This window comes from Dendrobates tinctorius, unplaced genomic scaffold (assembly GCF_039654945.1).
Source record: "Dendrobates tinctorius isolate UK_male_01 unplaced genomic scaffold, ASM3965494v1 ptg000388l, whole genome shotgun sequence".
In the NCBI taxonomy this organism is placed as follows: Eukaryota; Metazoa; Chordata; class Amphibia; order Anura; family Dendrobatidae; genus Dendrobates; species Dendrobates tinctorius.
This window is the reverse complement of record NW_027362054.1, coordinates 4,892,403-4,917,837: the sequence shown is the minus strand read 5'-3', so window position 1 is coordinate 4,917,837 and position 25,435 is coordinate 4,892,403. Positions and strand designations below refer to the sequence as shown.

Sequence of the window (25,435 nt, the reverse complement as noted above, 5' to 3'; positions counted from 1 at the left end):
CTAACATTTGTTGGGCAATTTCTCCTGAGTACACTGATACCTCATATGTGGTCATAAACCACTGTTTGGGCGCACGGCAGGGCTCGGAAGGAGCACATTTGACTTTTTGAATGGAAAATATGCTGGAATATTTAGCGCTTGCCATGTCGCGTTTGGAGAGTCGCTGTGCGCCTAAGCACTGGAGATTCCCCCCAAGTGACCCCATTTTGGAAACTAGACCCCCCAAGGAACTTATCTACATGCATAGTGATCACTTTGAACCCCCCAGGTGCTTCACAAATTGATCGGTAAAAAAAAAAAAAAAGTACTTTTTTTTCACAAAAATTTTCTTTTGGTCTCAGTTTTTTCATTTTCACATGGGCAACAGGATAAAATGGATCCTAAAATGTGTTGGGCAATTTCTCCTGAGTGCACAGATACCTTATATGTGGTCATAAACCACTCTTTGGGCGCACGGCAGCGTCCGTAAGTGAAGGAGCGCTATTTGACTTTTTGAATGGAAAATTCGCTCCAATCGTTATCGGACACCATGTCGCGTTTGGAGAGCCCCTGTGTACCTAAACATTGGAGCTCCCCCACAAGTGACACCATTTTGGAAACTAGACCCCTTAAGGAACTTATCTAGATGTGTAGGGAGCACTTTGAACCCCCAAGTGCTTCACAAAAGTTTATAACGTAGAGCAGTGAAAATAAAAAATCATTTTTTTTCCTCAAAAAAGATTTTTTAGCACGCTATTTTTTATTTTCACAAGGGTAACAGGAGAAATTGGACCAAAAAAGTTGTTGTCCAGTTTGTCCTGAGTACGCTGGTACTCCATATGTGGGGGGGAACCACTATTTGGGCGCACGGCAGGGCTCAGAAGGGAAGGAGTGCCATTTGACTTTTTGAAATGAAAATTAGCTCCAATCGTTAGCAGACACCATGTCGTGTTTGGAGAGCCCCTGTGTGCCTAAACTTTGGAGCTCCACCACAAATGACCCCAGTATGGAAACTAGACCCCCTAAGGAACTTATCTAGATGCATAGTGAGCACTTTGAACCCCCAGGTGCTTCACAGAAGTTTATAACGCAGAGCCGTGAAAATAAAAAATATTTTTTTTTCTTAAAAAAAATATTTTTAGTCCGCAATTTTTTATTTTCACAGGGGTACCAGGATAAATTGGACCCCAAAAGTTGTTGTACAATTTGTCCTGAGTACGCTGATACCCCATATGTGGGGGGGAACCACTGTTTGGGCACACGTCGGGGCTCAGCAAGGAGGTAGTGACATTTTGAAATGCTGACTTTGATGGCATGGTCTGAGGGTGTCATGTTACATTTGCAGAGCCCCTGTGTGCCTAAACAGTAGAAACCCCCGGCATGTGACCTCATTTTGAAAACTAGACCCCCCAAGGAACTTATCTAGATGTGTGGTGAGCACCTTGAACCCCCAAGTGCTTCACAGAAGTTTATAACGCAGAGCCGTGAAAATAAAAAATCCTTTTTTTTCCTCAAAAAAATGATTTTTTAGCTCGCAATTTTTTATTTTCACAAGGGTAACAGGAGAAATTGGACCCCAAAAGTTGTTGTCCAGTTTGTCCTGAGTATGCTGGTACCCCATATGTGGGGGGGAACCATTGTTTGGGCACACGTCAGGGCTCGGAATGGAAGTAGTGACGTTTTGAAATGCAGACTTTGATGGAATAGTCTGCGGTCGTAATTACGTTTGCAGAGCCAATGATGTGCCTAAACAGTGGAAACCCCCCACAAGTGACCCCATTTTGGAAACTAGACCTTCCAAGGAACGTATGTAAGATGTGTTGTGAGCACTTTGAACCCCCAAGTGCTTCACAGAAGTTTATAATGCAGAGACGTGAAAATGAAAAAATAATTTTTTTCCACAAAAATAATTTTTTAGCCCCCAATTTTTTATTTTCCCAAGGGTAACACGAGAAATTAGTCCCCAAAAGTTGTTGTGCAATTTTTCCTGAGTACGCTGATACCCCATATGTTGGGGTAAACCACTGTTTGGGCACATGTCAGGGCTTGGAAGGGAGGGTGCACCGTTTGACTTTTTGAACGCAAAATTGGCTGGAATCAATGGTTGCACCATGTCGCGTTTGGAGACCCCCTAATGTGCCTAAACAGTGGAAACCCCTCAATTCTAACTCCAACCCTAACACACCCCTAACCACAGCCCTAACCCTAATTCCAACGCTAACCCTAATTCTAACCCTAATTCCAACCCTAACCCTAATTCCAACCCTAACCCTAATTCCAACCCTAACCCTAATTCCAACCCTAACCCTAATTCCAACCCTAACCCTAATTCCAACCCTAACCCTAATTCCAACCCTAACCCTAATTCCAACCCTAACCCTAATTCCAACCCTAACCCTAATTCCAACCCTAACCCTAATTCCAACCCTAACCCTCTTTCCAACCCTAACCCTCTTTCCAACCCTAACCCTCTTTCCAACCCTAACCCTCTTTCCAACCCTAACCCTCTTTCCAACCCTAACCCTCTTTTCAACCCTAACCCTCTTTTCAACCCTCACTCTCTTTTCAACCCTAACCCTCTTTTCAACCCTAACCCTCTTTTCAACCCTAACCCTCTTTTCAACCCTAACCCTCTTTTCAACCCTAACCCTCTTTTCAACCCTAACCCTCTTTTCAACCCTAACCCTAATGGAAAAATAAAAATAAAAATATTTTCTTTACTTTATTAGTTGTGCCTACCTATGGGGGTGATAATCGGGGGGTTTATTTACTTTTTCTTTCATTTTGATCACTGTGAGAGTGATCAAAATGAAAGAATGGAATCTGCAGCCGGCAGATTCGGGCGGGCGCACTGCGCATGCGCCCGCCACTTTCAAGATGGCGGCGCCCATGAACCGGACCCGCCGGACACCGGGAGCGACAGGGGGACTTAGAAGGTGCCGGGGAGGTGAGATGGGGTGAGGGGGTTATCGGAAGCTGGCGGGGAGCAGAGGGAATGGGAGGGGGGCAGATGATGACAGCGGCGGCAGATCGCCGCTGTCATTTAGTTGCGGGGGGGGCGATCGCCGGTGGGGGTGGAATCGGTGTTTCCAGCCATGTCCGATGCTACAGCAGCATCGGCCATGGCTGGATTGTAATATTTCATCAATTTTCATTGATGAAATATTACTATCGCTCTGATTGGCTGTTTCACTTTTAACAGCCAATCAGAGCGATCGTAGCCACGTGGGGGCGAAGCCACGCCCCCTGTGGCGAAGAACAAAGCCCCCTGTATCTGCGGGTCGGGTGACCTTTCAGTGACCCCGGTCACCCGACCCGCAGGGGGGCTTTAAAGTCATGACGCCACATAGGCGTCATGGGTCGTTCTGGCACGACTTTTCATGACGCCTACGTGGCGTCAAAGGTCGTGAAGGGGTTAAAAATGTAGCAGCAATTTTTCAAGGAAATTTACAAAATTATTTTTTTTAGGGACCTATCCAGGTTTGAAGTGACTTTAGGGGTCCTATATATTGGGAAACCCACCAAAGTTATACCATTTTAAAAACACCTTGTGACATACTGAAAACTGCTGACAGTTTATTAACCCTTCAGGAATTAATACAAAGTGACATGATAGGAATGAAAAAGTTGATCTTCACCACCTAATTGTCACTGACTTTTGAACATGTTACTATAGATGGCAGACTAAGGCCGCTATTTGCTAGTGAATTGCCATGGCAAATATCAGGACCACACAAAGACGACTGGTGTGTGTGTAACAATTGCAAAACAGGTGGATATGGTGCCCGGCTGCGATCCGGAGGATATCCTGGACTGTAAGGCTGTGTGAGTAAAGCGATTGTGATGCAGCGGTGCAAGACTCCCACAGGAACTAGTCAGAGAAGGACTAGCCTGTATAGTGCCTGCAACATGTAATGCTGTGTGAATAGAGTCTTGGATACGGCACATAGACACCCACGGGAATAGTCAGAGGAAGACTGGTGTGTTTAGTGTCTGTAAAATGAAGGCTGCCATATAATATTATAATATATATTCTGCACATGGTGAAGTGGATACTAATTATATGCACTTGTGTGGATTGGACCTTTAATGCTGTGAGGAAACACATTAAAGAGACTTTTGTGTTTGAATTTTATGGGTCACTGCCTCTTCACTGCGTACGGTGTTACCGCTGCCTTACACTATCTATAAATAACTTCTTCCAGACTCTGGGGAGGACGCTACCTGGAAGACAACTGTCTCCAGAGCTTATTTTACATTAAGGGGAATTACCAGTGTGGGACAATTAACTAACACAGAATAGGAGAAATTAACTTTGTCTTCTTGCAAACACATTTTTGTTTCTCTCTAGCTCTGCTGTATTGCAACAATATTGCAACCCTGTCTACCTGTGATTGAAGCTGAGAGGAACCTGAAGAGGGGTCAAATTTAATCACACACACCTGTGCAGTGAGATCAGGAGAGCAGAGAGCAGCCATTACACATCACACTGGTAACACCCCTTCATGCATAATAATCTCTTGAGGCAGAGTTAAATTCCAGGCAACATTTCCCCCATAGCCTGGAAGAGGTAACTTAGATAAACAGATTAAGGATGACTTGGCAACAAAGCATCTGATATGAGGCACATAGGTAGTATTTTTTTCAGCAGTCTATAACCTGTATGCCCATATTATTAGTTTACATAGGTCAAATGTGGTCACAGATTCAGAATGAGACTGCTCCAGATGGCTTTACCCAAATATAATAAATTGGCACAATCATGTAATTAAACAGCAGCCCATTCTAGTTAAGTACCATGACTGGCTGTAGTTTGAGGAAACACCACACCCAAAGACCTGTGTCTCAACTGGCAGAGGAGCTGATTCATAAGCACACATACCGGAGCTGCAGGAGAAGAAAAATTCTCTCGTCTGTTAACAGAGCAAAAAGGATTTTTTTCTCCAGTATAAGTACTCTGTGCGCAGTCAGCCGAATTTCTTCTCCTGCAACTCTAGTAATTTGTGCTTATGATACAGCTCCGCTGTCAGTTGAAATACAGGTCTCAGGATCTGCATGTTTCTTCAGTCAGCAGCCTTTCTTGACACAACCAGGATGGGCTGCTGTTTGAATTATGTAGCAGGTGGGTGGGGAATTTATTACATTCTTAGAAAACCACTTTAAAGGTTTATATGGCAATCAGCTGTCAGATGAAAAAGAACCTGCCACTTGATTCATGTTGCCCAAACCACGGGTAACAGAGTCTGCTGCACAATTGCCGCCAGGTATGTTTTCTTCTCTGACAGTTTTAAGTGATGGCCAGGGGTTAAGGAGGGAGACAAAACTAGACCGGTGTGACCCACGGCCACCTTCTCCTAACCACGGTCCAGCTGAATGACAAGTCTCTCCCCATGTACACATACCTGTCAGAGATTTGTCAATCAAATGGAGAAGTGCAGGGAACGTCGATCGTACTGGCAAACTAGGTTTGCTCTGAAACACAGCAACATTTCAGAATAAACCATATGTGTATGCAATCACACAGCAAGGCGGATTCATGCTGTCCATGATTTTAACAGCATGACCTGAGTGACAAGTTAGTTTTAAAGCGGAACCTACTAAAATCTGTATTTGATAAAAGGTAAAATCCCATAATGAATATTCATAAACAGCCATATTGATTAAGATACACAAATGACATTTAGAAAGACCTTTTCACAGTGCCAAACATAAATATTAGATTCTTATAGGATTTGTGCAATACCCTGGGATTCATGTAACCTTAGTCAGCTGTCTCCGTTAGTCCCATTGTCTTTCAATAGAGATGAAAGTGGCATGCAAGAATGCCACTCCATTTAAACGCCTCAAGTTCCCCCCATCATTTTAGAGTCTTGTTAGGGACCCCGAGATGGAGCCCATTTATGATCTAATTTGAGATTTGGTAAAAATGTCTGTTTAGGCTTCAACCCTTAATTAACCAGTCCAGCATTTTGTCCCACCACCACCACCAATTGTTAGGGATCATGAATGGAAGCATAATGCATGTAGTTACAAACTTCACCTGCTTTCAGCCCCACATAACAGCTCTGTAACCCGCAAGTGTGGGTTGTGTGGTCCGGAAGTCACTTTTCTCCATACATGTCTAGGAGACCGAGAAGTCTCAGACATGAAAATTTTATTCTAAATTCTCACCGAAGTGCAATCAGAGGACTTTATAGAGGGAACTCTGCTTCACAAAGCAACCTCTATGTGATTTGGCAGGTCACAACTGCAAACACTTAGTGCTGATAAAGGGGCTACCGGTGAGTATGCGACCCCATTCATTTCACTTACATATGTGATCCCCAACAAAGGGAGCAAAGAAAAACGAAAAAACAACCTCGCTGGAGTGTTACTACAAAAGGTTGTTATAACCAGTAATACCCCTTTATGTTTTCTCTTCAGCCTAAAAGTCAACTTACCATGCCACTCTTTACAGTAACATTTTTACTCTGCACAGGGACCCTCTGTGCCAGGCTTAGTTTTCCATAATTCACACTGGTCACTCCCGTGTTGGAAAGTATACTGGCCAATGCCTGTGAATCTGCAACAAAATTTACAGGAGCCGCACTTCCTGTAGAAATGAAGGTACAATTCAAGACATAAAAAAACAAAAAAAAAAACAAACACTGCACGGCTAAGAAACTTGGTCACTCACCCGCCTTCTTCCTGGGATCTTGCTTCCCTGCAAAAGAATCCCCCTCTGATGTATTCTTTTCATGCCTGAAACACACGAGGAAGATGGATATTCAGCAAGAATTTATTAACGAGAACCGGTCATCAGAAAAGAAAAAAGATCACAATAATGGTATTTACCAGTAGTCCTAGTGCTACACTACAGGTAAATATGATTTCCAACATGTTGTCTAGCTTCAGGCAGGAGAAAAAAAAAAAATAGCTATTCTCTTTCTGCAGCCTCTTGGTTCCAGTCAAGTGGGAGTTGCTAAGCGGCAGTGAGCAGTCACTTGACTGGAACCGAGCAGCAGCAGGGAGAATAGAACTTAATTTTCTCCCTGCAGCCAACCCACAACATTAGACAGGCAGCTATGCATGAACTGGTACTTACCAGTAGATTGGTACTATGGCTGCTGGTAAAAAGCATTTTTTTCTGAGGACAGTTTCCCTTTAATACCAGCCATTTTGCAGCGCTTCACCGACATATCATGACTCTTGGAGCAAGATAAGCAAAATGTTTTGGTACCAAAAGTGAAGGCTTGTCTGCCATAAGGCAGTGAAAGAGGACAACGGTTATAGTATAGGAATGCATTTCTTTGGCATATTTGCACAATGTTATGTAGCAACTTGGTGGTCAGATGACACACGAGAGAAACGCTTAATACTCGACCAGCAAGTGAAACAAAACGACAAGACATAACCCTGGAAAGCGAGCGATAATTATATATTGGGCCACTGTATGTCACCAATGTAGCGATTTAAAGGGGGTTTTCCAATTACAAGAAAACCATCATCTCTCTACTGTAGTTTACCACACCTGTGCTTTACACACCCTCCCCAGGTCTAGCTCCCATTGTCTGCTATAGTCTGAAGGGCTGACGTCATGTGAACAGCGCTGCTGCCAATCAGTGAGCTCTGCAGCTCGCGCAGTAAACTCTGGCACTTCCGCTGCTCATTATTGACTGCGGTGCCGTCAACGCTGCAAGCGATGACAGTGGGCACAGCAGTGGAAACGCAGAACCAGGACTGTGGAGTGGGAGTAAACTACAGTTTGTATTTTTATGCAAACTACAGCTGGGGGACAGGGGCCCTGCTTTAAATACTACAGATTTTCACTTTGTGCTGCCTCCTTTAAATTGGGTGTATAAAACCCTTATAAGCCATCCTATGGATAGGGGATAAGTGTAAGATTGGAGAGTTTAAGCAGATGGGCTCCCATCAATTTGAAGAACGGTGGGCATATAGTCCCATGAATCAAGCAGTAGTGACAATGTGAAACCACCACTTTGATACCAAATAAGTGGAGCAGTGGTCCCACATGCTCACCACCACTCCATTCATTCAGAGAAATCTAGGACCCCAATTTTCAATATTGAGGGTATTCTAGCAGTCAAAGACCATTCCTATGCAACTCTAGCCATGCAGGCACATAAAATATCCAGAAATTTGTTGACATTTGCACCATGGTTCCCAAAAAACAGCAGACACTCCAGACCTTTTTCTAGATTCCACATGCAAAGTCACAATTAAGCCACAACACATACTTCTCAGTCTTCTCTGCTGGCAATACCGAGCTTTCCACATCTTCAGTGACTGGATGGAGCAGAGAGGACTTGATCGTTGTGACCTCCTGACTTTGAAGGGGTAAAGTCGTCATACTTGAGGTCCGCACATTAGAAGTCCTATTCATCTGCTGTAATACTGGATTCTCCTATACAGACCGAAGAAAAAAAAAACTCCAAAAATGTCATTTCATATTCTATTAAAGTTTTTAACAATCACTGAATACAACAGAGCTACTGCTCACCTGTGACAGAAGTTTACCATCCAGGCTGGAGGATACAGGTTCCTCTAACTTACGGACACGTAAAAGCGAATTTTGCTTAAACACAGGTGGTTTCTTATCGCTGACTACAGAAGGAAAGGATGCAAAAATGAATAAACCCCAAAATATAGTAGGACGTACGAGGAATGTATTAAATATTAATTGAGGTTTCGATTATAAAACATCTTATTTCAATTTTAGAGTTGGAGTAACAATTAATATAATGTATTAGGACACGCTCACACACTCAGGTTTTGGAGTGATGAATCTGCACCACAAATTTCCATAAATTTACAATACATGTGAATTAAGTTTTCAAAACCCAGTTCATGTGAAAAAAATAAAAATCTGCACGAAACTGGGAACATGCTGCAGATTTTAAGATACAGTCATGGCCGAAAGCGTTGGCACCAATGAAAGTCATCCAAAGGATGTCATATTTCCCCCAGAAAATTACTGAAATTACACACTTATTTAGTTTGTGTATTGGAACAACAAATAAAGTCAAATGGGACATAATTTCAAACAAAATGCCAAAGGTGAGTCAGACAAAGCTGTTGGCACCTTTCCAAAATTGTGGATAAACAACTTTGATTGAAGAATATGATGCTTGTTCAAACTCACCTGTAGCAAGCAACAAGTGTGTACAAATAAGAAAATCACACCTGAAACCAGATAAAAAGGGGAGAGGTTGACTAAGTTCGCATTTTGTGCCTCTGTGCCACCCTAAGCATGAAGAACAGAAAGAGGAGAAGAGAACCAAAATGGTTCAAGGGTACAAGTCCATCTCCAGAGATCCTGATTTCCTTTTTCCACTGTGCGCAACAGAATCAAGACGTTTACAACCCATGGCACTGTAGCTAATCTCCCCTGATGTGGACAGTTAAGAAAAAAAAAAAAAAAAAATTTGATGAAAGGTTGCAACGCAGGATAGTCCGGATGGTGAATAAGTAGCCCCAATCAAGTGTCAGAGTGAACTATCCATCGACATTTCAATTAAGTGAAGCACTATGGCAGGAGACCCAGAAGGAAAATGTGCACGAGAAAGCAAAAATCCTTTTGGGAAAGAGTCTTGTGGACAGAGGAGACTGTGTGAAAGGCATCATGAAACTTGAAGATTACCAAAAGATTTTGGGTCTCAAAGTAATGACCAGCGTCAGGTCAGAAAGCTGGGTTTGCATCTTAGGTCATGGGTCTTACATCAGGACAATAACCCTAATCATACTTCAAGAAGCCTCCAGAAATGGATGGAAACAAAGCGCTGGAGAGTTCTGACGTGGTCAGCAATGAGTCCAGATCTAAATCGCATTGAACATCTGTGGAGAAATCTTAAAAGGGAACCTGTCAGCAGGATTGTGCTCAGTAACCTACAGTGTCAGGTCGGTGCCGTTATAATCATTAAAACTATACCTTGGGTTGATGAAATCCATCTTGTGGTGGTTGTTTAATCTTTATTTGTAGCGCTGAGTTAATAAGATTCTCCTGCCCTGGGGCCGCCTGTGGGGGTCTTCATGTGCTGCTCTGATGAGGTATTCATCTGTATGGCTTATGACAGGTCACTGATCCCTCAGTGACCTGCCCCCTATTTTCCATACTAATTATATGTATTGAAAAAAAAAAAAAATACGATCATGCTGCAGAAGGTGGTGATGTTTGTAATGTGCATTAAATGGTTTTTTTTTTAAGTCATATACATTTACTCTGAATAAAAAAAAAAAAAAAAAAAAATCTCTAAAAACGGCAATGGCAGGGCCTGCGCAGTGACATTTATTGGCCGTTTAACAGATGCTACTGTGCGGGCGCCACCATTTTGCTAGAGGGGAAAAAAAAAAAATTACACAACAACCACAAGACTGACTTCATTAACCAAGGTATCATTTTAATCAGTATACCAATGCCAACCTGACAGTGTCTGTAGGTTACTGAGCACAATCTTGCTGACAGGTTCCCTTTAAATGGAAATCTGTCACCCCCTGGGACAATTTCACCGCACTTGGAATTTTTTTTCCCCGCTTTCGAGTACACGACATGCTAAAGCCTATCATGTCTTTCAAAAGTACAACTCGTCCCGCAAAAAATAAGCCCTGTGAAATTTTGTCCAATTTGCCTTTTGCCACCTTTGTTTTTTTTGTGTTCTCGCAAAACACACAAAGGAAATAAACAAGTGTATAACAAAAGCGTGTAATTGTAATATCTTTCTGGGAGAAATACTTCATTTTCTGGAACAATTGCAAGGGTACAAAGACTTCAGGCCATCACTGTATGCATGACATGACATACTTCATAATGTTTTGCAATGGAGTAGAGGGAAGTCTGCCAGCAATTCAGTGCACACTTGTAACTAATATGACAGATGCAATGTGTGAACATTGGGTTAGGCCGGCCCGGCTTTACAAAACCTATTTTTCTTACAGAAAAAAAAAAAAAAAAACACCACACACCTGACATTTTTTAATCCATATTATGTTCCGTATGTTAGTGCTTTGTTTTTTACATTTTTATGTGTATGGCACACAGTATTTACATGAACAATCTTGTAAATAAAAGGTTAAACACAGTTTCACATCATAACATTAAGGGTAAGTTCACACTGGGCGTTTTTGTTGCGTTTTTTCCTACAGCAAAACCTGATTTCTTGGCAGGAAAGAACCTGCAGCAAAACTGCATGTTTTGGTGCATTTTTTCATGCGTTTTTGGGGCTAATAAAGTTCAGTGCCTCCAGAGGAAGGAAAAAAAAAAAAATTACTTCCTGTAGAACCATACCTCTTAGATCCTTTGAAAAGCCGTCACTTCATGTGCCACGTACAGTAAAATCACACTGACAGGTTAGAATAGCTATATAAACAGAATACACAGATATATATATATTTAATTCAATTCATACTGCTCAAAAAAATAAAGGGAACACTTAAACAGACTATAACTCCAAGTAAGTCAAACTTCTGTGAAATCAAACTGTCCACTTAGGAAGCAACACTGATTGACAATCAATTTCACATGCTGTTGTGCAAGTGGAATAGACAACAGATGGAAATTATTGGCAATTATCAAGACATACTCCATAAAGGAGTGGTTCTGCAGGTGGGGACCACAGACCACATCTCAGTACCAATGCTTTCTGGCTGATGTTTTGGTCACTTTTGAATGTTGGTTGTGCTTTCATACTCATGGTAGCATGAGATGAACTCTACAACCCACACAAGTGGCTCAGGTAGTGCAGCTCATCCAGGATGGCACATCAATGTGAGCTGTGGAAAGAAGGTTTGCCGTGTGTTAGTGTAGTGTCCAAAGGCTGGAGACGCTACCAGGAGACAGGTCAGTACACCAGGAGATGTGGATGGGGCCATACAAACCAACCCAGCAGCAGGACCGATACCTCAGCCTTTGTGCAAGGAGAAATAGGAGCACTGCCAGAGCCCTGCAAAATGACCACCAGCAGGCCACAAATGTGCATGTGTCTGCTCAAACGGTTAGAAACAGACTCCATGAGGATGGTCTGAGGGCCCGACGTCCACAGATGGGGGTTGTGCTCACATCCCAACACCGTGCAGGACGCTTAGCATTTGCCACAGAACACCAGGATTGGCAAATTCGCCACTGGCGCCCTGTGCTCTTCACAGATGAAAGCAGGTTCACACTGAGCACATGTGACAGACGTGAGAGTCTGGAGGCGCCGTGGAATGAGATCTGCTGCCTGCAACATCCTTCAGCACGACCGATTTGGCAGTGGGTCAGTAATTGTGTGGGGTGGCATTTCTTTGGAGGGCCGCACAGCCCTCCATGTGCTCGCCAGAGGTAGCCTGGCTGCCATTAGGTACCAAGATGAGATCCTCAGACCCCTTGTGAGACCATGTGCTGGTGCGGTTGGCCAAGGGTTCCTCCTAATGCAGGACAATGCCAGACCTCATGTGGATGAAGTGTGTCAGCAGTTCCTGCAAGATGAAGGCATTGAAGCTATGGACTGGCCCGCCCGTTCCCCAGACCTGAATCGGATTGAGCACATCTGGGACATCATGTCTCGCTCCATCCACCAACATCACGTTACAACACAGACTGTGCAGGAGTTGGCAGATGCTTTAGTCCAGGTCTGGAAGGAGATCCCACAGGAGACCATCCGCTGCCTTATCAGGAGCATGCCCAGGTGTTGTAGGGAGGTCATACAGGCACGTGGAGGCCACACACAATACTGAGCCTGCCTCATTTTGACTTGTTTTAAGGACATTACACTCCACTTTAATTTTGTGTGTGACTCCAAATCCAGGCCTCCATTGGTTAATAAATTTGATTTCCATTGATGATTTTTGTGTGATTTTATTGTCAGTCATTCAACTTTGTACAGATTAAAGTATTCAATGAGAATATTTCACTCATTCATATCTAGGATGTGTTATTTCAGTGTTCCCTTTATTTTTTTGAGCAATGTATATTACATAGACCGATAGAACGATGAAAAGCTAGCAATTCATGTGCTGTGTACTGTAAAATCACTGCAGGAGCTGACAGGATAGAAGAGATCGATTACACACAGTAAATACATATAGAATACAGTGGGTATGGAAAGTATTCAGACCCCTTTAAAGTTTTTCACTCTGTTTCATTGCAGCCATTTGGTAAATTAAAAAAAAAAAAAAAAGTTTATTTTCTTCCTACACTCTGCACCACATCTTGACAGAGGAAAAAAAACAAGTGTAGAAATTTTTGCAAATTTATTAAAAGAAACTGAAATATCACATGGTCATAAGTAGAGATGAGCGACTTTGCAATGATAAAGGTTTAGCCGAAACGCGTCTTGCCGTGCGCTTTACAGCAGTAAATTTTTCCTATCCCTGCCTATATTTATAATATGCTGCTATGGATAAATATTTTTAATCTACGTTTGAAATAAAGAACAAGTTTTTTTATGTACTTCAAACTTGGCTCGCTGGATTCATCTCCTTTTCGCATTTGCCTTTTTTAGGGTCGAGTCGGGTTTCATGAAACCAGACTTTCTCAAAAGTCGAGCCGAACGAAATCGGCCGACTATAGAGAAAAGTTGGGAAACACGAAACCCAATACAAGTCAATGGGGAGAAAAGTCGGCAGTGAGTGGAGGACTGTAAGCACACCTGGCATGAATTTTAACCCTAGAGAAGGCGAAATCTCTCTCTCTCTCTCTCCCACTCCAGCTACGCTCCGCTTCTCTCATTGGCTGAAAAAAGTCACGTGCAAGCATTCAGCGAAACCCGACTTTGGCGCTTGGGTCGCCGACCGCATGGCCAACTTCACACTGTGGTCGGGTTTCGTGTCATGAAACCCAACTTTGGCGAAAGTCGGCGACTTTTGAATCTGACCGACCGGTTTCACTCAACTCTAGTCATAAGTATTCAGACCCTTTGCTCAGTATTGAGTAGAAGCACCCGTTTGAGCTAGTACAGCCATGAGTCTTCTTGGGAATGATGCAACAAGTTTTTCACACCAGTATTTAGGGATCCTCTGCCATTCTTCCTTGCAGATCCTCTCCAGTTCCATCAGGTTGGAAGGTGAACATTGGTGGACAGCCGAGATGCTCAATTGGGTTTAGGTCAGGGCTCTGGCTGGGCCAATCAAGAATAGTCACAGAGTTTTCTCATTCCACCCCTCTGTTATTTTAGCTGTATGTTTAAGGTCATTATCTTGTTGGAAGGTGAACCTTCGGCCAAGTCTGAGGTCCAGAGCACTCTGGAAAAGGTGTTAATCCAGGATATAGTACTTGGCTGCATTCATGTTTCCTTCAATTGCAACCAGTCGTCCTGTCCCTGCAGCTGAAAAACGCCCCCATAGCATGATGCTGCCACCACGTTTCACTATTGGGATTGTATTGGGCAGGCGATGAGCAGTGCCTGGTTTTCTCCACACATACCGCTTAGAATTATCGCTAAAAGGTTCTCTCTCATCAGACCAGAGAATCTTATTTCTCGTAGTCTGGGAGTCCTTCATTTGTTTTTAGGCAAACTATGTGAGCTTTTACATGTCTGGCACTGAGGAAAGGCTACCGGTGGGCCTCTCTGCAATAAGGCCAGACTGGTGGAGGGCTGCAATGATAATTGACTTTGTGGAACTTTCTCCCATCTCCCTACTGCATCTGAGGAGATCAGCCACAGTGATCTTGGGGTTCTTTATTACTTCTCTCACCAAGGCTCTTCTCCCACGATTGCTCAGTTCGGCTGGACGGACAGGTCTAAGAAGACTTCTGGTGGTCCCAAACTTCTTCCATTTAAGGATTATGGAGGTCACTGTGCTCTTAGGGACCTTGAGTACTGCAAAAACATTTTTGTAACCTTGGCCAGATCTGAGCATTGCCACAGATCTGTCTGAGCTACTTGGCCAGATCCTTTGACCTCATGATTCTCATTTGGTCGGTCTGACATGCACTGTGAGCTCTTATACAGACAGGTGTGTGCCTCTACAAATCAAGTCTTATTTTAATTTAACACAGCTGGACTCCAATGAAGGAGTAGATCCATCTCAAGGAGGATCACAAGAAAATGGACAGCATGTGACTTAAATAAGAGTGTCTGAGCAAAGGGTCTGAATACTTATGACCATGTGATTTCAGTTTTTCTGTAATAAATTTGCAAAAATTTCAACATTTGTTTTTTCAGTCAAGATGGGGTGCAGAGTGTATTATTGAGGGGAAAAAGAAGAATTTTTGAATTTGCCAAATGGCTGCAATGAAACAAAGTGAAAACTTTAAAGGGGTCTGAATACTTTCCGAACCCCACTGTAGGTAGAAACCACCATGGTTACTTACCGGTAGCCGGTTTTTCCGGAACCCATGAGAGCACACCTGGGATCCGCCCCGCCAGGACAGGAACCTACTGACATAAGGGGCAGCACCTCTCCCCCGCTTCAGTTGGGTTACAGAGCATTGAGAGGACTTCCCGGTTAGTTACATGTTTAATCCAACACCACATCACTCAAAAGCACCCGACTAACTGTGCACACCCATACGGTGAAAAAGGATGGGGGAATATACAGGTGCTGTCATAGGTTCCGGAAAAACCGGCTACGGGTAAGTAACCATGGTGGTTTTCCCTTCACCCATGACAGCATACCTGAGATTTTTGGAGACTACGAAACACCTTTAGGAGGGACCACCGCTTGCAGCACCCTTCTACCAAAGGTTAAGTCAGCAGAGGAGGATAGATTTAATCTATAGTGCTTAAAGAAGGTGGAAGGCGAGGCCCAGGTAGGGGCCTTACAAATCTGTTCAATCAATACCTCTGTCTTTTCAGCCCAGGAGGTCGCCACGGCTCTGGTGGAATGAGCCTTGATGCCGTCAGGAATCGGGATACCACTAGCTGAGTAGTCTACACTAATGGCCTCCCTAATCCATCTAGCAATAGTCCCTTTCGAAACCCCATAGCCTTTCCTGGCACCCTGAAAAGCTACGAATAGGGACTGGGACCTCCTCCACTGGCTATTGACAGATATGTATTCTAATAGAGCTCTCTTAACATCCAAACAATGGAATTTTTCCTCCCCCGAATTTTTGGATTCTCGCAGAAGGATGGGAGGGCAATCCCCTGACCCCGATGGAAATCTGATGCTACCTTAGGCAGATAAGCGGGGTCTGTTCTTAACACCACCCTATCCTGAAAAACTTGTGTATAAGGTGGATTTACCGAGAGAGCCTGTAAGTCGCTTATTCTGCGGGCTGACGTAAGGGCCACTAAAATGCTAGTCTTTAGGGTCAGAAACTTTAGGGGTAGCTGGTGTAACGGCTCATACGGTTCCTTTGTAAGGGCCTCTAGCACTAGGTTTAAATCCCAGGGGGCTATTCTGGGTATTGGGATAGGCCTAGCTCTATGGCAAGATTTAATGAATCTGGCTACCCATCTATTTGGTGCCAATTTGCAGTTGTAGAGCGCCCCTAGTGCAGACACCTGAACTTTAAGCGTGTTCACCGCTAACCCCATCTGCAACCCCGATTTTAAGAACTCCAGGATGGCACTAATCAGGGGTTCTTTTTCTAATGGCTTACCTAGGAACTTATTCCATGTTCTGCCGTAGATGTTAGTCGTCACTGGTTTCCTACTCTTTAGCAGGGTGGCCACCAACCCGGGGGAGAACCCTCTATCCATTAAAAGCGACCTTTCAAATTCCACGCTGTCAGATGAAATCCCTTGACCTGAGCGTGGAATATTGGGCCTTGAGCTAGTAGGTCCGGGATTTCTGGCAGAACCCATGGATCGGAGAGGGACATTCTTTGTAGTAGAGAAAACCAGGGCCTTTTCTGCCAAAACGGGGCTATTAGAATCACCCTGGCTTGATAGTTTCTGATCTTCCTGACAACTGTTGGAATCAGAGCCACTGGGGGGAACGCATAAGCTAGCCTGAAGGTCCACTAGATGTGCAATGAGTCCACTGCCCATGGCTTTTCCCTCGGGTTTAGAGAGCAAAACCTGTTTGCCTGTTGTGCATGTTGGCAAAGAGGTCTTTTACTGGTTTCCCCCAAAGCTGCGTTATTTTTTGAAAAATGGACCGATTTAGCGCCCATTCTCCTTGCCTCTGGGTATTGCGACTCAGAAAATCTACCTCTATTTTCTGCCCCTTTTATGTGTAAGGCTGTCAAGGAGTGTAGGTGTTCCTCTGCTCTGCTCAGTATGTCACTCGCCGCTTTCATTAGGGAGTGTGATCTCGTCCCTCCTTGGTGGTTGATGTATGCCACTGTTACCTTGTTGTCTGACATGATGCGCACATTGCGACCCTGGAGTAGCAGAATGAAGTGACTTAGGGCCTTGTTCACTGCCCACAGTTCTCTTAGGTTGGAAGATGCCTCCCTTTCTTGAGGTGTCCAGGAGCCCTGGCCTATGAGGCCCCTTAGGTGTGCCCCCCACCCCGAGGAGCTTGCATCTGTTAAAATCACATCTGTCGTCTGTCTGTCCCACGGTATTCCTGAGGTCAGATTTGTACCGTCCAGCCACTAGTTGAGAGAGTCTCTGTTTTTTACGGAAAGCTCCAGCTTTCCTTCTAAACGCCCTCTTAGCGACTTAGCGATCTTTGTGCTGATAATATCTCCCCCTGGAGTTGTCAGGTGTGAAATTCAGCCCACCTAACCGCTGGAATACAGGACGTTAGGGTACCTAGTAGGGACATTGCCCTTCTCAATGTCATACATGGTTGGTTTCGAGCCGCCAAGGCCAGATTCTGTACCTTCTCTATTTTGGACTCTGGGAGCAGACACGCCTGCCTTTCTGAATCCAGAATAAATCCCAGGAAGGTCTGTTTTTTTAGGGGTTGTAATTTCGATTTTTTGAAATTGATTATCCACCCTAATTCTTCAAAGGTGTCGGTCACCCGGCTCAACTGTGCCGTGCAGTGGTCCTCTGAGCTGCCCACTATAAGGAAATCGTCCAAGTGTGGTATTATGACTGTATCGTGAATCCGGAGAAAGGCTGTCACCTCCGCTATGACCTTGGTGAAAACTCTTGGGGCTATGGATATGCCAAATGGAAGAGCTCTGAACTGGAAATGCCTCAGTATGCCTTGGATATAAAGCGCTACCCTCAAGTATTTTTGGTAATCTGGATGGATAGGAATGTGATAATATGCATCCTCTAAGTCGACTACTGCCATAAAACAATCCTGATATAGTAGCTTCATGGCCGTACTGACTCCATCCTGAAGGACTGGTTTCTTATCCATCGATTGAGCCATCTGAGATTTATAATCGTCCTGAATGATAGATCCGTTTTTTTTTTTATCAGAAAAAGGGGTGAATAGAACCCCCTTCCTTCCTGTGTGTGGGACCTCGTAAAGTACCCGCTTGTCTATCAGGCTCAGGATCTCCGCTTCTAAGGCTAACTGTTCTTCGGTCACCTTCCTGATGGGTGTAATGACAACCACGGGTTTTGGCTGGCGAATAAAGGGGATTCTCAGGCCTTCTCTTAAGATGCCCAGGATCCAGGTATTCGAGATCTTTTCCCAGGCCTGGAAAAAGAAGCCAATCCCCCCCCCCACTGGAATACTGGCGTCATTGTGGTGATTTCTTTGAGGTGGAGGCGATTCCACCAAACATAAATCCTGACTCTTTTTTCCTTTTATCCTCCCATCTTCTCCTGTCAGCCGGAGGACGCCCTCTATTGAATCTTCCCTTCCGAAAGGGCTGTCTCCTCTGTTCCGTCGGGAACCTAGGGAAGCCTTTTTTCCTATCACTTGCTTTCTCCAGGATATCGTCCAAGTTCTTGCCGAATAAGAACCGACCATCGCAGGGGAGAGAGCACAATTTACCTTTAGACTGTAGGTCACCCGGGCAGCCATTAAGCCATACGCGCGTCTGGCAGCATTTGATAGTTCCGCTGCCGTAGCTGTCAACCTCATAGAGTCCGCCGAGATAAAAAGCTGCTGCCCCGTGCAAGAGATACATACAGTGGGGAAAAAAAGTATTTAGTCAGTCAGCAATAGTGCAAGTTCCACCACTTAAAAAGATGAGAGGCGTCTGTAATTTACATCATAGGTAGACCTCAACTATGGGAGACAAACTGAGAAAAAAAAATCCAGAAAATCACATTGTCTGTTTTTTTTCATTTTATTTGCATATTATGGTGGAAAATAAGTATTTGGTCAGAAACAAAATTTCATCTCAATACTTTGTGATATATCCTTTGTTGGCAATGACAGAGGTCAAACGTTTTCTGTAAGTCTTCACAAGGTTGCCACACACTGTTGTTGGTATGTTGGCCCATTCCTCCATGCAGATCTCCTCTAGAGCAGTGATGTTTTTGGCTTTTCGCTTGGCAACACGGACTTTCAACTCCCTCCAAAGGTTTTCTATAGGGTTGAGATCTGGAGACTGGCTAGGCCACTCCCGGACCTTGAAATGCTTCTTACGAAGCCACTCCTTCGTTGCCCTGGCGGTGTGCTTTGGATCATTGTCATGTTGAAAGACCCAGCCACGTTTCATCTTCAATGCCCTTGCTGATGGAAGGAGGTTTGCACTCAAAATCTCACGATACATGGCCCCATTCATTCTTTCATGTACCCGGATCAGTCGTCCTGGCCCCTTTGCAGAGAAACAGCCCCAAAGCATGATGTTTCCACCACCATGCTTTACAGTAGGTATGGTGTTTGATGGATGCAACTCAGTATTCTTTTTCCTCCAAACACGACAAGTTGTGTTTCTACCAAACAGTTCCAGTTTGGTTTCATCAGACCATAGGACATTCTCCCAAAACTCCTCTGGATCATCCAAATGCTCTCTAGCAAACTTCTGACGGGCCCGGACATGTACAGGCTTAAGCAGTGGGACACGTCTGGCACTGCAGGATCTGAGTCCATGGTGGCGTAGTGTGTTACTTATGGTAGGCCTTGTTACATTGGTCCCAGCTCTCTGCAGTTCATTCACTAGGTCCCCCCGCGTGGTTCTGGGATTTTTGCTCACCGTTCTTGTGATCATTCTGACCCCACGGGGTGGGATTTTGCGTGGAGCACCAGATCGAGGGAGATTATCAGTGGTCTTGTATGTCTTCCATTTTCTAATTATTGCTCCCACAGTTGATTTCTTCACTCCAAGCTGGTTGGCTATTGCAGATTCAGTCTTCCCAGCCTGGTGCAGGGCTACAATTTTGTTTCTGGTGTCCTTTGACAGCTCTTTGGTCTTCACCATAGTGGAGTTTGGAGTCAGACTGTTTGAGGGCGTGCACAGGTGTCTTTTTATACTGATAACAAGTTTAAACAGGTGCCATTACTACAGGTAATGAGTGGAGGAAAGAGGAGACTCTTAAAGAAGAAGTTACAGGTCTGTGAGAGCCAGAAATCTTGATTGCTTGTTTCTGACCAAATACTTATTTTCCACCATAATATGCAAATAAAATGAAAAAAAAACAGACAATGTGATTTTCTGGATTTTTTTTTTCTCAGTTTGTCTCCCATAGTTGAGGTCTACCTATGATGTAAATTACAGACGCCTCTCATCTTTTTAAGTGGTGGAACTTGCACTATTGCTGACTGACTAAATACATTTTTTCCCCACTGTATCTGCTAATATTTTCTCTCTTGGGACCTTTGATGCCAGCTTCTCTTCTAACTGCTGCAGCCAGATCATGAGGGAGCGTGCCGTGCAGGTGCCTGCTATCGCCGGCTTTAGTCCTCCTGCTGTCGCTTCCCACGCGTGCCTCAAATATGAGTCCGCCTTTTTGTCCAGTGGGTCCCTACGAACCCGAGTCTTCCAAGGGCAGGGCCGAATTTTTGGAAGACCTGGATACTGCTGCATCTATTTTTGGGACTGTCCCATATCTCCACATCCTTGTGCTCAAAGGGGTATCGTCTCTTAGAGGTGGACGGAAGGGCCACAGATTTTTCGGGTTTCCTCCACTCTCTCTCAATAAGTGCCTGGATCTTCTCATTCACTGGAAAGGTCCGTTTTTTCCTCTCTTGAAGCCCCCCAAACATGACATCCTCTAGGGTTTTAGCCGCCCTTTCTTCCTGTAGGCCCATTGTGGTTCTAATGGCCTTTAGGAGAGCATCTGTGTCTTCTACAGGGAAAGTATTAAGTTACGTACCGGTAACGGTATTTTTCGGAAGCCCATGACAGCACCACGAGAGAGGGGATCCGCCCATCGGGAACAGGAAACCTACAGATACAAAAGGGCGGCACCTATCCCACGCATCAGCTGGATTACAGAGCTTGAGAGGCTACCATGGTTAGTACACCGCATATACACAATATATACAACCTATCCTATTTACAATTCTTTAACCCATCTCCCACATAAGGTGAACTCGCAAAAACAATCCTCTAAAGGGGTGCACCCTTATACGTGAACAAGGGAGGGAACTAAGGGTGCTGTCATGGGCTTCCGAAAAATACCGTTACCGGTACGTAACTTAATACTTTATTCGGACTCCCATGACAGCACCACGAGAGAATTACAGAGATGTAAACTAATTTAGGGAGGGACTACAGCCTGCAGCACCCTTAGCCCGAAGGTGAGATGTGAAGAGGCACCCATGTCTAACCGATAGTGGTTAAAAAAAGGTGGAAGGAGATGACCAGGTGGCCGCCTTACATATGTGGTCAATTGATATTCCCGATCTCTCTGCCCAGGATGATGCCATGGCACGAGTGGAATGCGCCCTCAGGTTCTGTGGAGCCGGACCACCACCTGCTGTGTAGGCAACAGAGATAGCCTCCCTAATCCACCTCGCTAACGTGCGCTTTGACACTCTATACCCTTTCCTGGGACATTGGAAGGATAAAAATAATGCGTTCTCCTTCCTCCAAGGATCTGTGGCTGCAAAATATTTAAGTAGGCATCTCTTAACATCTAGAGCCTGAAGTTTTTGTTCTTTAGGATTGGTTGGATTAGGGAGGAAGGAAGGCAGAACTATCTCTTGTGTCCTATGAAAAGGATATGCTACCTTGGGAAGGTATGCCGGGTCTGGCCTTAGGATTACTCTATCCTGTAAGGATTCTGTGTAAGGGGGCAATCTGGAAAGTGCCTGTATGTCGCTTATTCTACGTGCAGATGTTATTGCTACCAAAAAGGCTGTCTTAAGTGATATCATCTTTAGTGAAGCAGAATCCAGAGGTTCAAACGGTTTCTCTGTCATGGCTGTCAGGACTAAATTTAAGTCCCAAGGCATGCACCTATCTTTGAGTATGGGTCTTGATCTGGTAACTGCCTTAATGAATCTCGTTACCCAATGGTTACCGGCAATGTCGCATGCAAATAGGGCCCCTAAAGCTGAAACTTGTACTTTCAATGTACTAGTGGAAAGGCCCAACTCGAGACTCCTCTGGAGGAATTCTAGAATCTGTTTTACAGGTATTACATCCCTGATATTAAACTCACAGGTGGACAGGAATCGCCTCCAGGTTCTAGCATAGATACCTGTGGTGGTTTGTCTCCTACTTTTTAGCAGTGTATCGATTACATTTTTTGAGAACCCTCTATCCCTCAATAGTGTCCTCTCAAACACCATGCCGTCAAACGGAGTCCCGCTCCTTGTGGGTGGTTGACTGGCCCCTGGTAGAGGAGATCTGGAAGGTTCGGCAGTACCCAAGGATCGCTTACTGACATGGTCCTCAACCATGCAAACCAGGTCCTTCTGGGCCAGAAGGGGGCAATCAATATGACTCTTGCCCCGTCTTCCCTGATCTTCCTCAGGGGTCTATCGATTGCCCGAAGAACCTGCTGCTGTATCTGCTGTAATTTATCTACGGGTAACAGACACTGCCGAGTTTCTGAATTTAACAGCAAGCCTAGAAACTTCTGGACCTTTAAGGGCTGAAATCGGGACTTTTCGTAATTTATTATCCATCCGAGGTTCTCTAATCTGGACTTAGCTTTTTTAATCTGAGATAGACAATGGTCCACTGAATTTCCCACAATCAAAAAATCATCCAAGTATGGGATAATTAAGATGTCAACTTCCTGTAAATGAGCCATAACTTCGGCCACTATTTTTGTAAATACCCGGGGCGCTGCCGAGAGTCCAAAGGGAAGGGCTCTATATTGATAATGACGGATTATACCGTCTATTGATACCGCCACTCTCAGGAACTGCTGGACATCTGCGTGGATGGGCACATGATAGTATGCGTCTTTTAAGTCCACTACCGCCATAAAACACCCTTCAAACAGCATCTTTATTGTAGAACTAATGAATTCCATTTTAAAGGTGCGTTTAACCAAAAATTCATTAAGGAAACGTAAATTAATAATCGTTCTGAATGTTTTATCCGGCTTTTGGATTAGGAGTAAGGGAGAGTAGAACCCTCTTCCTCTCTCAGACTCTGGAACTTCTATCAGAACGTTTTTTTAGACACAGGTTCAAGACCTCTGCTTCTAAAGCCGCTTGCTCGAAGGGTGAAGACCTTAAGGGCGTTGGTTTAAAAGGTATCCCGTGGGACTTGAGTGAACTCCAACCTGAGTCCGGTGGATATCACATTCCGCACCCAGTCACTATTGGTGACCTGTAGCCATGCTGGGAGGAAGGATGACAGTCTACCCCCCACGGGAATTGCTAGTCATTGGTTCTGTCTTTTTCGCTCTCTCGACGAGCGTCTGAACATGAAGCCCGTACCTCTTCTCCTTCTATCCTCCCATCTGGGACGGTCTCTATTAGGTGAAGGGTTACGTCTTCTCCCTTGACCGAATCTCCTATTAAACGGACGTCGGTAAGATGCGGACCAAAGATTTGGGAATTTCTTTTTATCATCCCCGGCCTTCTCCAGTAGTTCGTCCAGGACTGGTCCGAATAAATATTCCCCCTCACACGGGATAGTACAGAGTTTCGCCCTGGACTGAATATCTCCCTGCCAGCACTTCAGCCACAGGGCTCTCCGAGCCGCATTAGAGAGTCCTGCTGCCCTGGCGGCCATTCTGACTGCATCAGCCAAGGCATCCCTAGGAAGGCTGCGCCATCCTGGATTATTGGTAGGGCCCCAAGGATTGCCTGTCTAGATGTTCCCTGTTTTAACTGCGACTCTAACTGGTCCAACCAGACCATCATGGACCTGGCCGTGTAAGTCGATGCTACTGCTGGTCTCAAGGAACCAGCTGCCATTTCCCAGGTATTTTTAAGGAAGGTATCTGCCTTCCTGTCTAGAGAATCTTTAAGGGACCCCATGTCCTCAAAGGGTAGCGAGGATCTTTTTGATGCTTTCGCAATAGCTGCATCTAATTTGGGGGCCTTGTCCCAAGTATTCATTGCTGAATCGTCAAAGGGATATCTCCGCTTGAGGGCTGGTGGTAGCGACCCTCTTTTATCTGGCTTTTTCCACTCTCTGCGGATGAGATCCTGGATCTTTTTGTTTAGTGGGAAGACCCTACGCTTCCTCTGCTCCAGCCCCCCGAACATCACATCCTGCATGGATAATTGAGGTTTCGGCTCCTCCACCTCCATTGTTCCTCTGACCGCTTTGACCAATTTGTCTACTCGGTCGAGCGGCAGGCAAAAACGACCAGAGTCCTCTTCTTCTGAGGAGGACGAGGGAGATGAAATATGGGAGCCCTTACTTCTCCTCCACTCTGTCGAGGAATCCGACTCCACCGGGTCCTCACCCCTTACACTCTCTGGTTGGGACAGGGATTTTAGGGTTTCTTTTATCTCTGCCCTTACTATATCCCTTAAACACGCCGCTCCTGCGGGCGACTCCTCCGCCACTGTCTGCTGGATACAGGGGGGAGATAACTTTTTGGGGCATGAATCTGGTAACGGGCATGCACAGAGTGCGCATTCCCTGTGTCTGGTTTTACTCGTAGCTTTCTTCCCCTAGAATAAAACACAGAAGGAGGCCCCGTCACTGAGTGAACATTCACGAAGATCACTTACCAGCGCCACAATCAAGTACCAGAGAATGAGGGGGATTTTTCTCAGTCGATGCTCCTGTCCACCTAGAGGAGCTTTTATGACTGGACACTTCGTCCCGGACGCTCCTTACTGTCACGGGCCTCTTTCTTCTTCTGTTTGACCTGCCTAAGGTCATCCAGGGGCGGCAGTGAAGATTGTCGCTGTTGCTGCTGCTTTTGCTGCTGCTCCTGATCGCTCTCCATTAATGGCTTGCAATAATGTGGCCAAGGCAAGGCACCCATCTAGGGTCCTGCCTATATACCCCTCCTCCGGACAGCAGATTTCCTCTTGCCGCGCCCTCCCCCCAAATAGGGCCCCCCTCCCCAGCTGGCGCCGCTTTGGGCAGGGGAACCGGCGCTTACCGGCGTCCTCCCAATGGGCGCCGACATCTTGGGTCCCCGCGCCTGCGACCCGGAAGCGCCCCGAGGCTCCGCCCCCTGACGCCACTGCGACTCCGACGTGACCGGAAGTCACGCGGGACGCCCGGGCGCTCCACCATGGAGCGCTCCCCGGCCCCAGCGCCCTGCAGCTGCGCCAGCTTCCCTCAATCCACCGTGATCGCGCCACCGGAGCTGGGAGCCCCGGGGGGCATACTTACCGGCGGCGGCGCACATATGGAGAC

General features: G+C 45.3%; 1 protein-coding gene across 5 annotated transcripts in view; it reads right to left on the bottom strand.

The window, feature by feature from the left end:
• TROAP (trophinin associated protein) overlaps window positions 1-25,435 on the bottom strand; it is a 109,223-nt gene that overhangs the window by 53,528 nt on the left and 30,260 nt on the right. For all 5 annotated transcript variants that reach the window (XR_012227422.1, XM_073563466.1, XM_073563467.1 and 2 more), the window contains 4 exons: window positions 8,480-8,583; window positions 8,217-8,383; window positions 6,656-6,720; window positions 6,420-6,571 (listed from right to left, as the gene is read on the bottom strand). Coding sequence is in view for 4 of the 5 variants with exons in the window: in XM_073563466.1 (XP_073419567.1) it covers window positions 6,420-6,571; window positions 6,656-6,720; window positions 8,217-8,383; window positions 8,480-8,583 (488 nt within the window). In the remaining variant the exon portion in view is untranslated. The remainder of the gene's footprint in view (window positions 1-6,419; window positions 6,572-6,655; window positions 6,721-8,216; window positions 8,384-8,479; window positions 8,584-25,435) is intronic.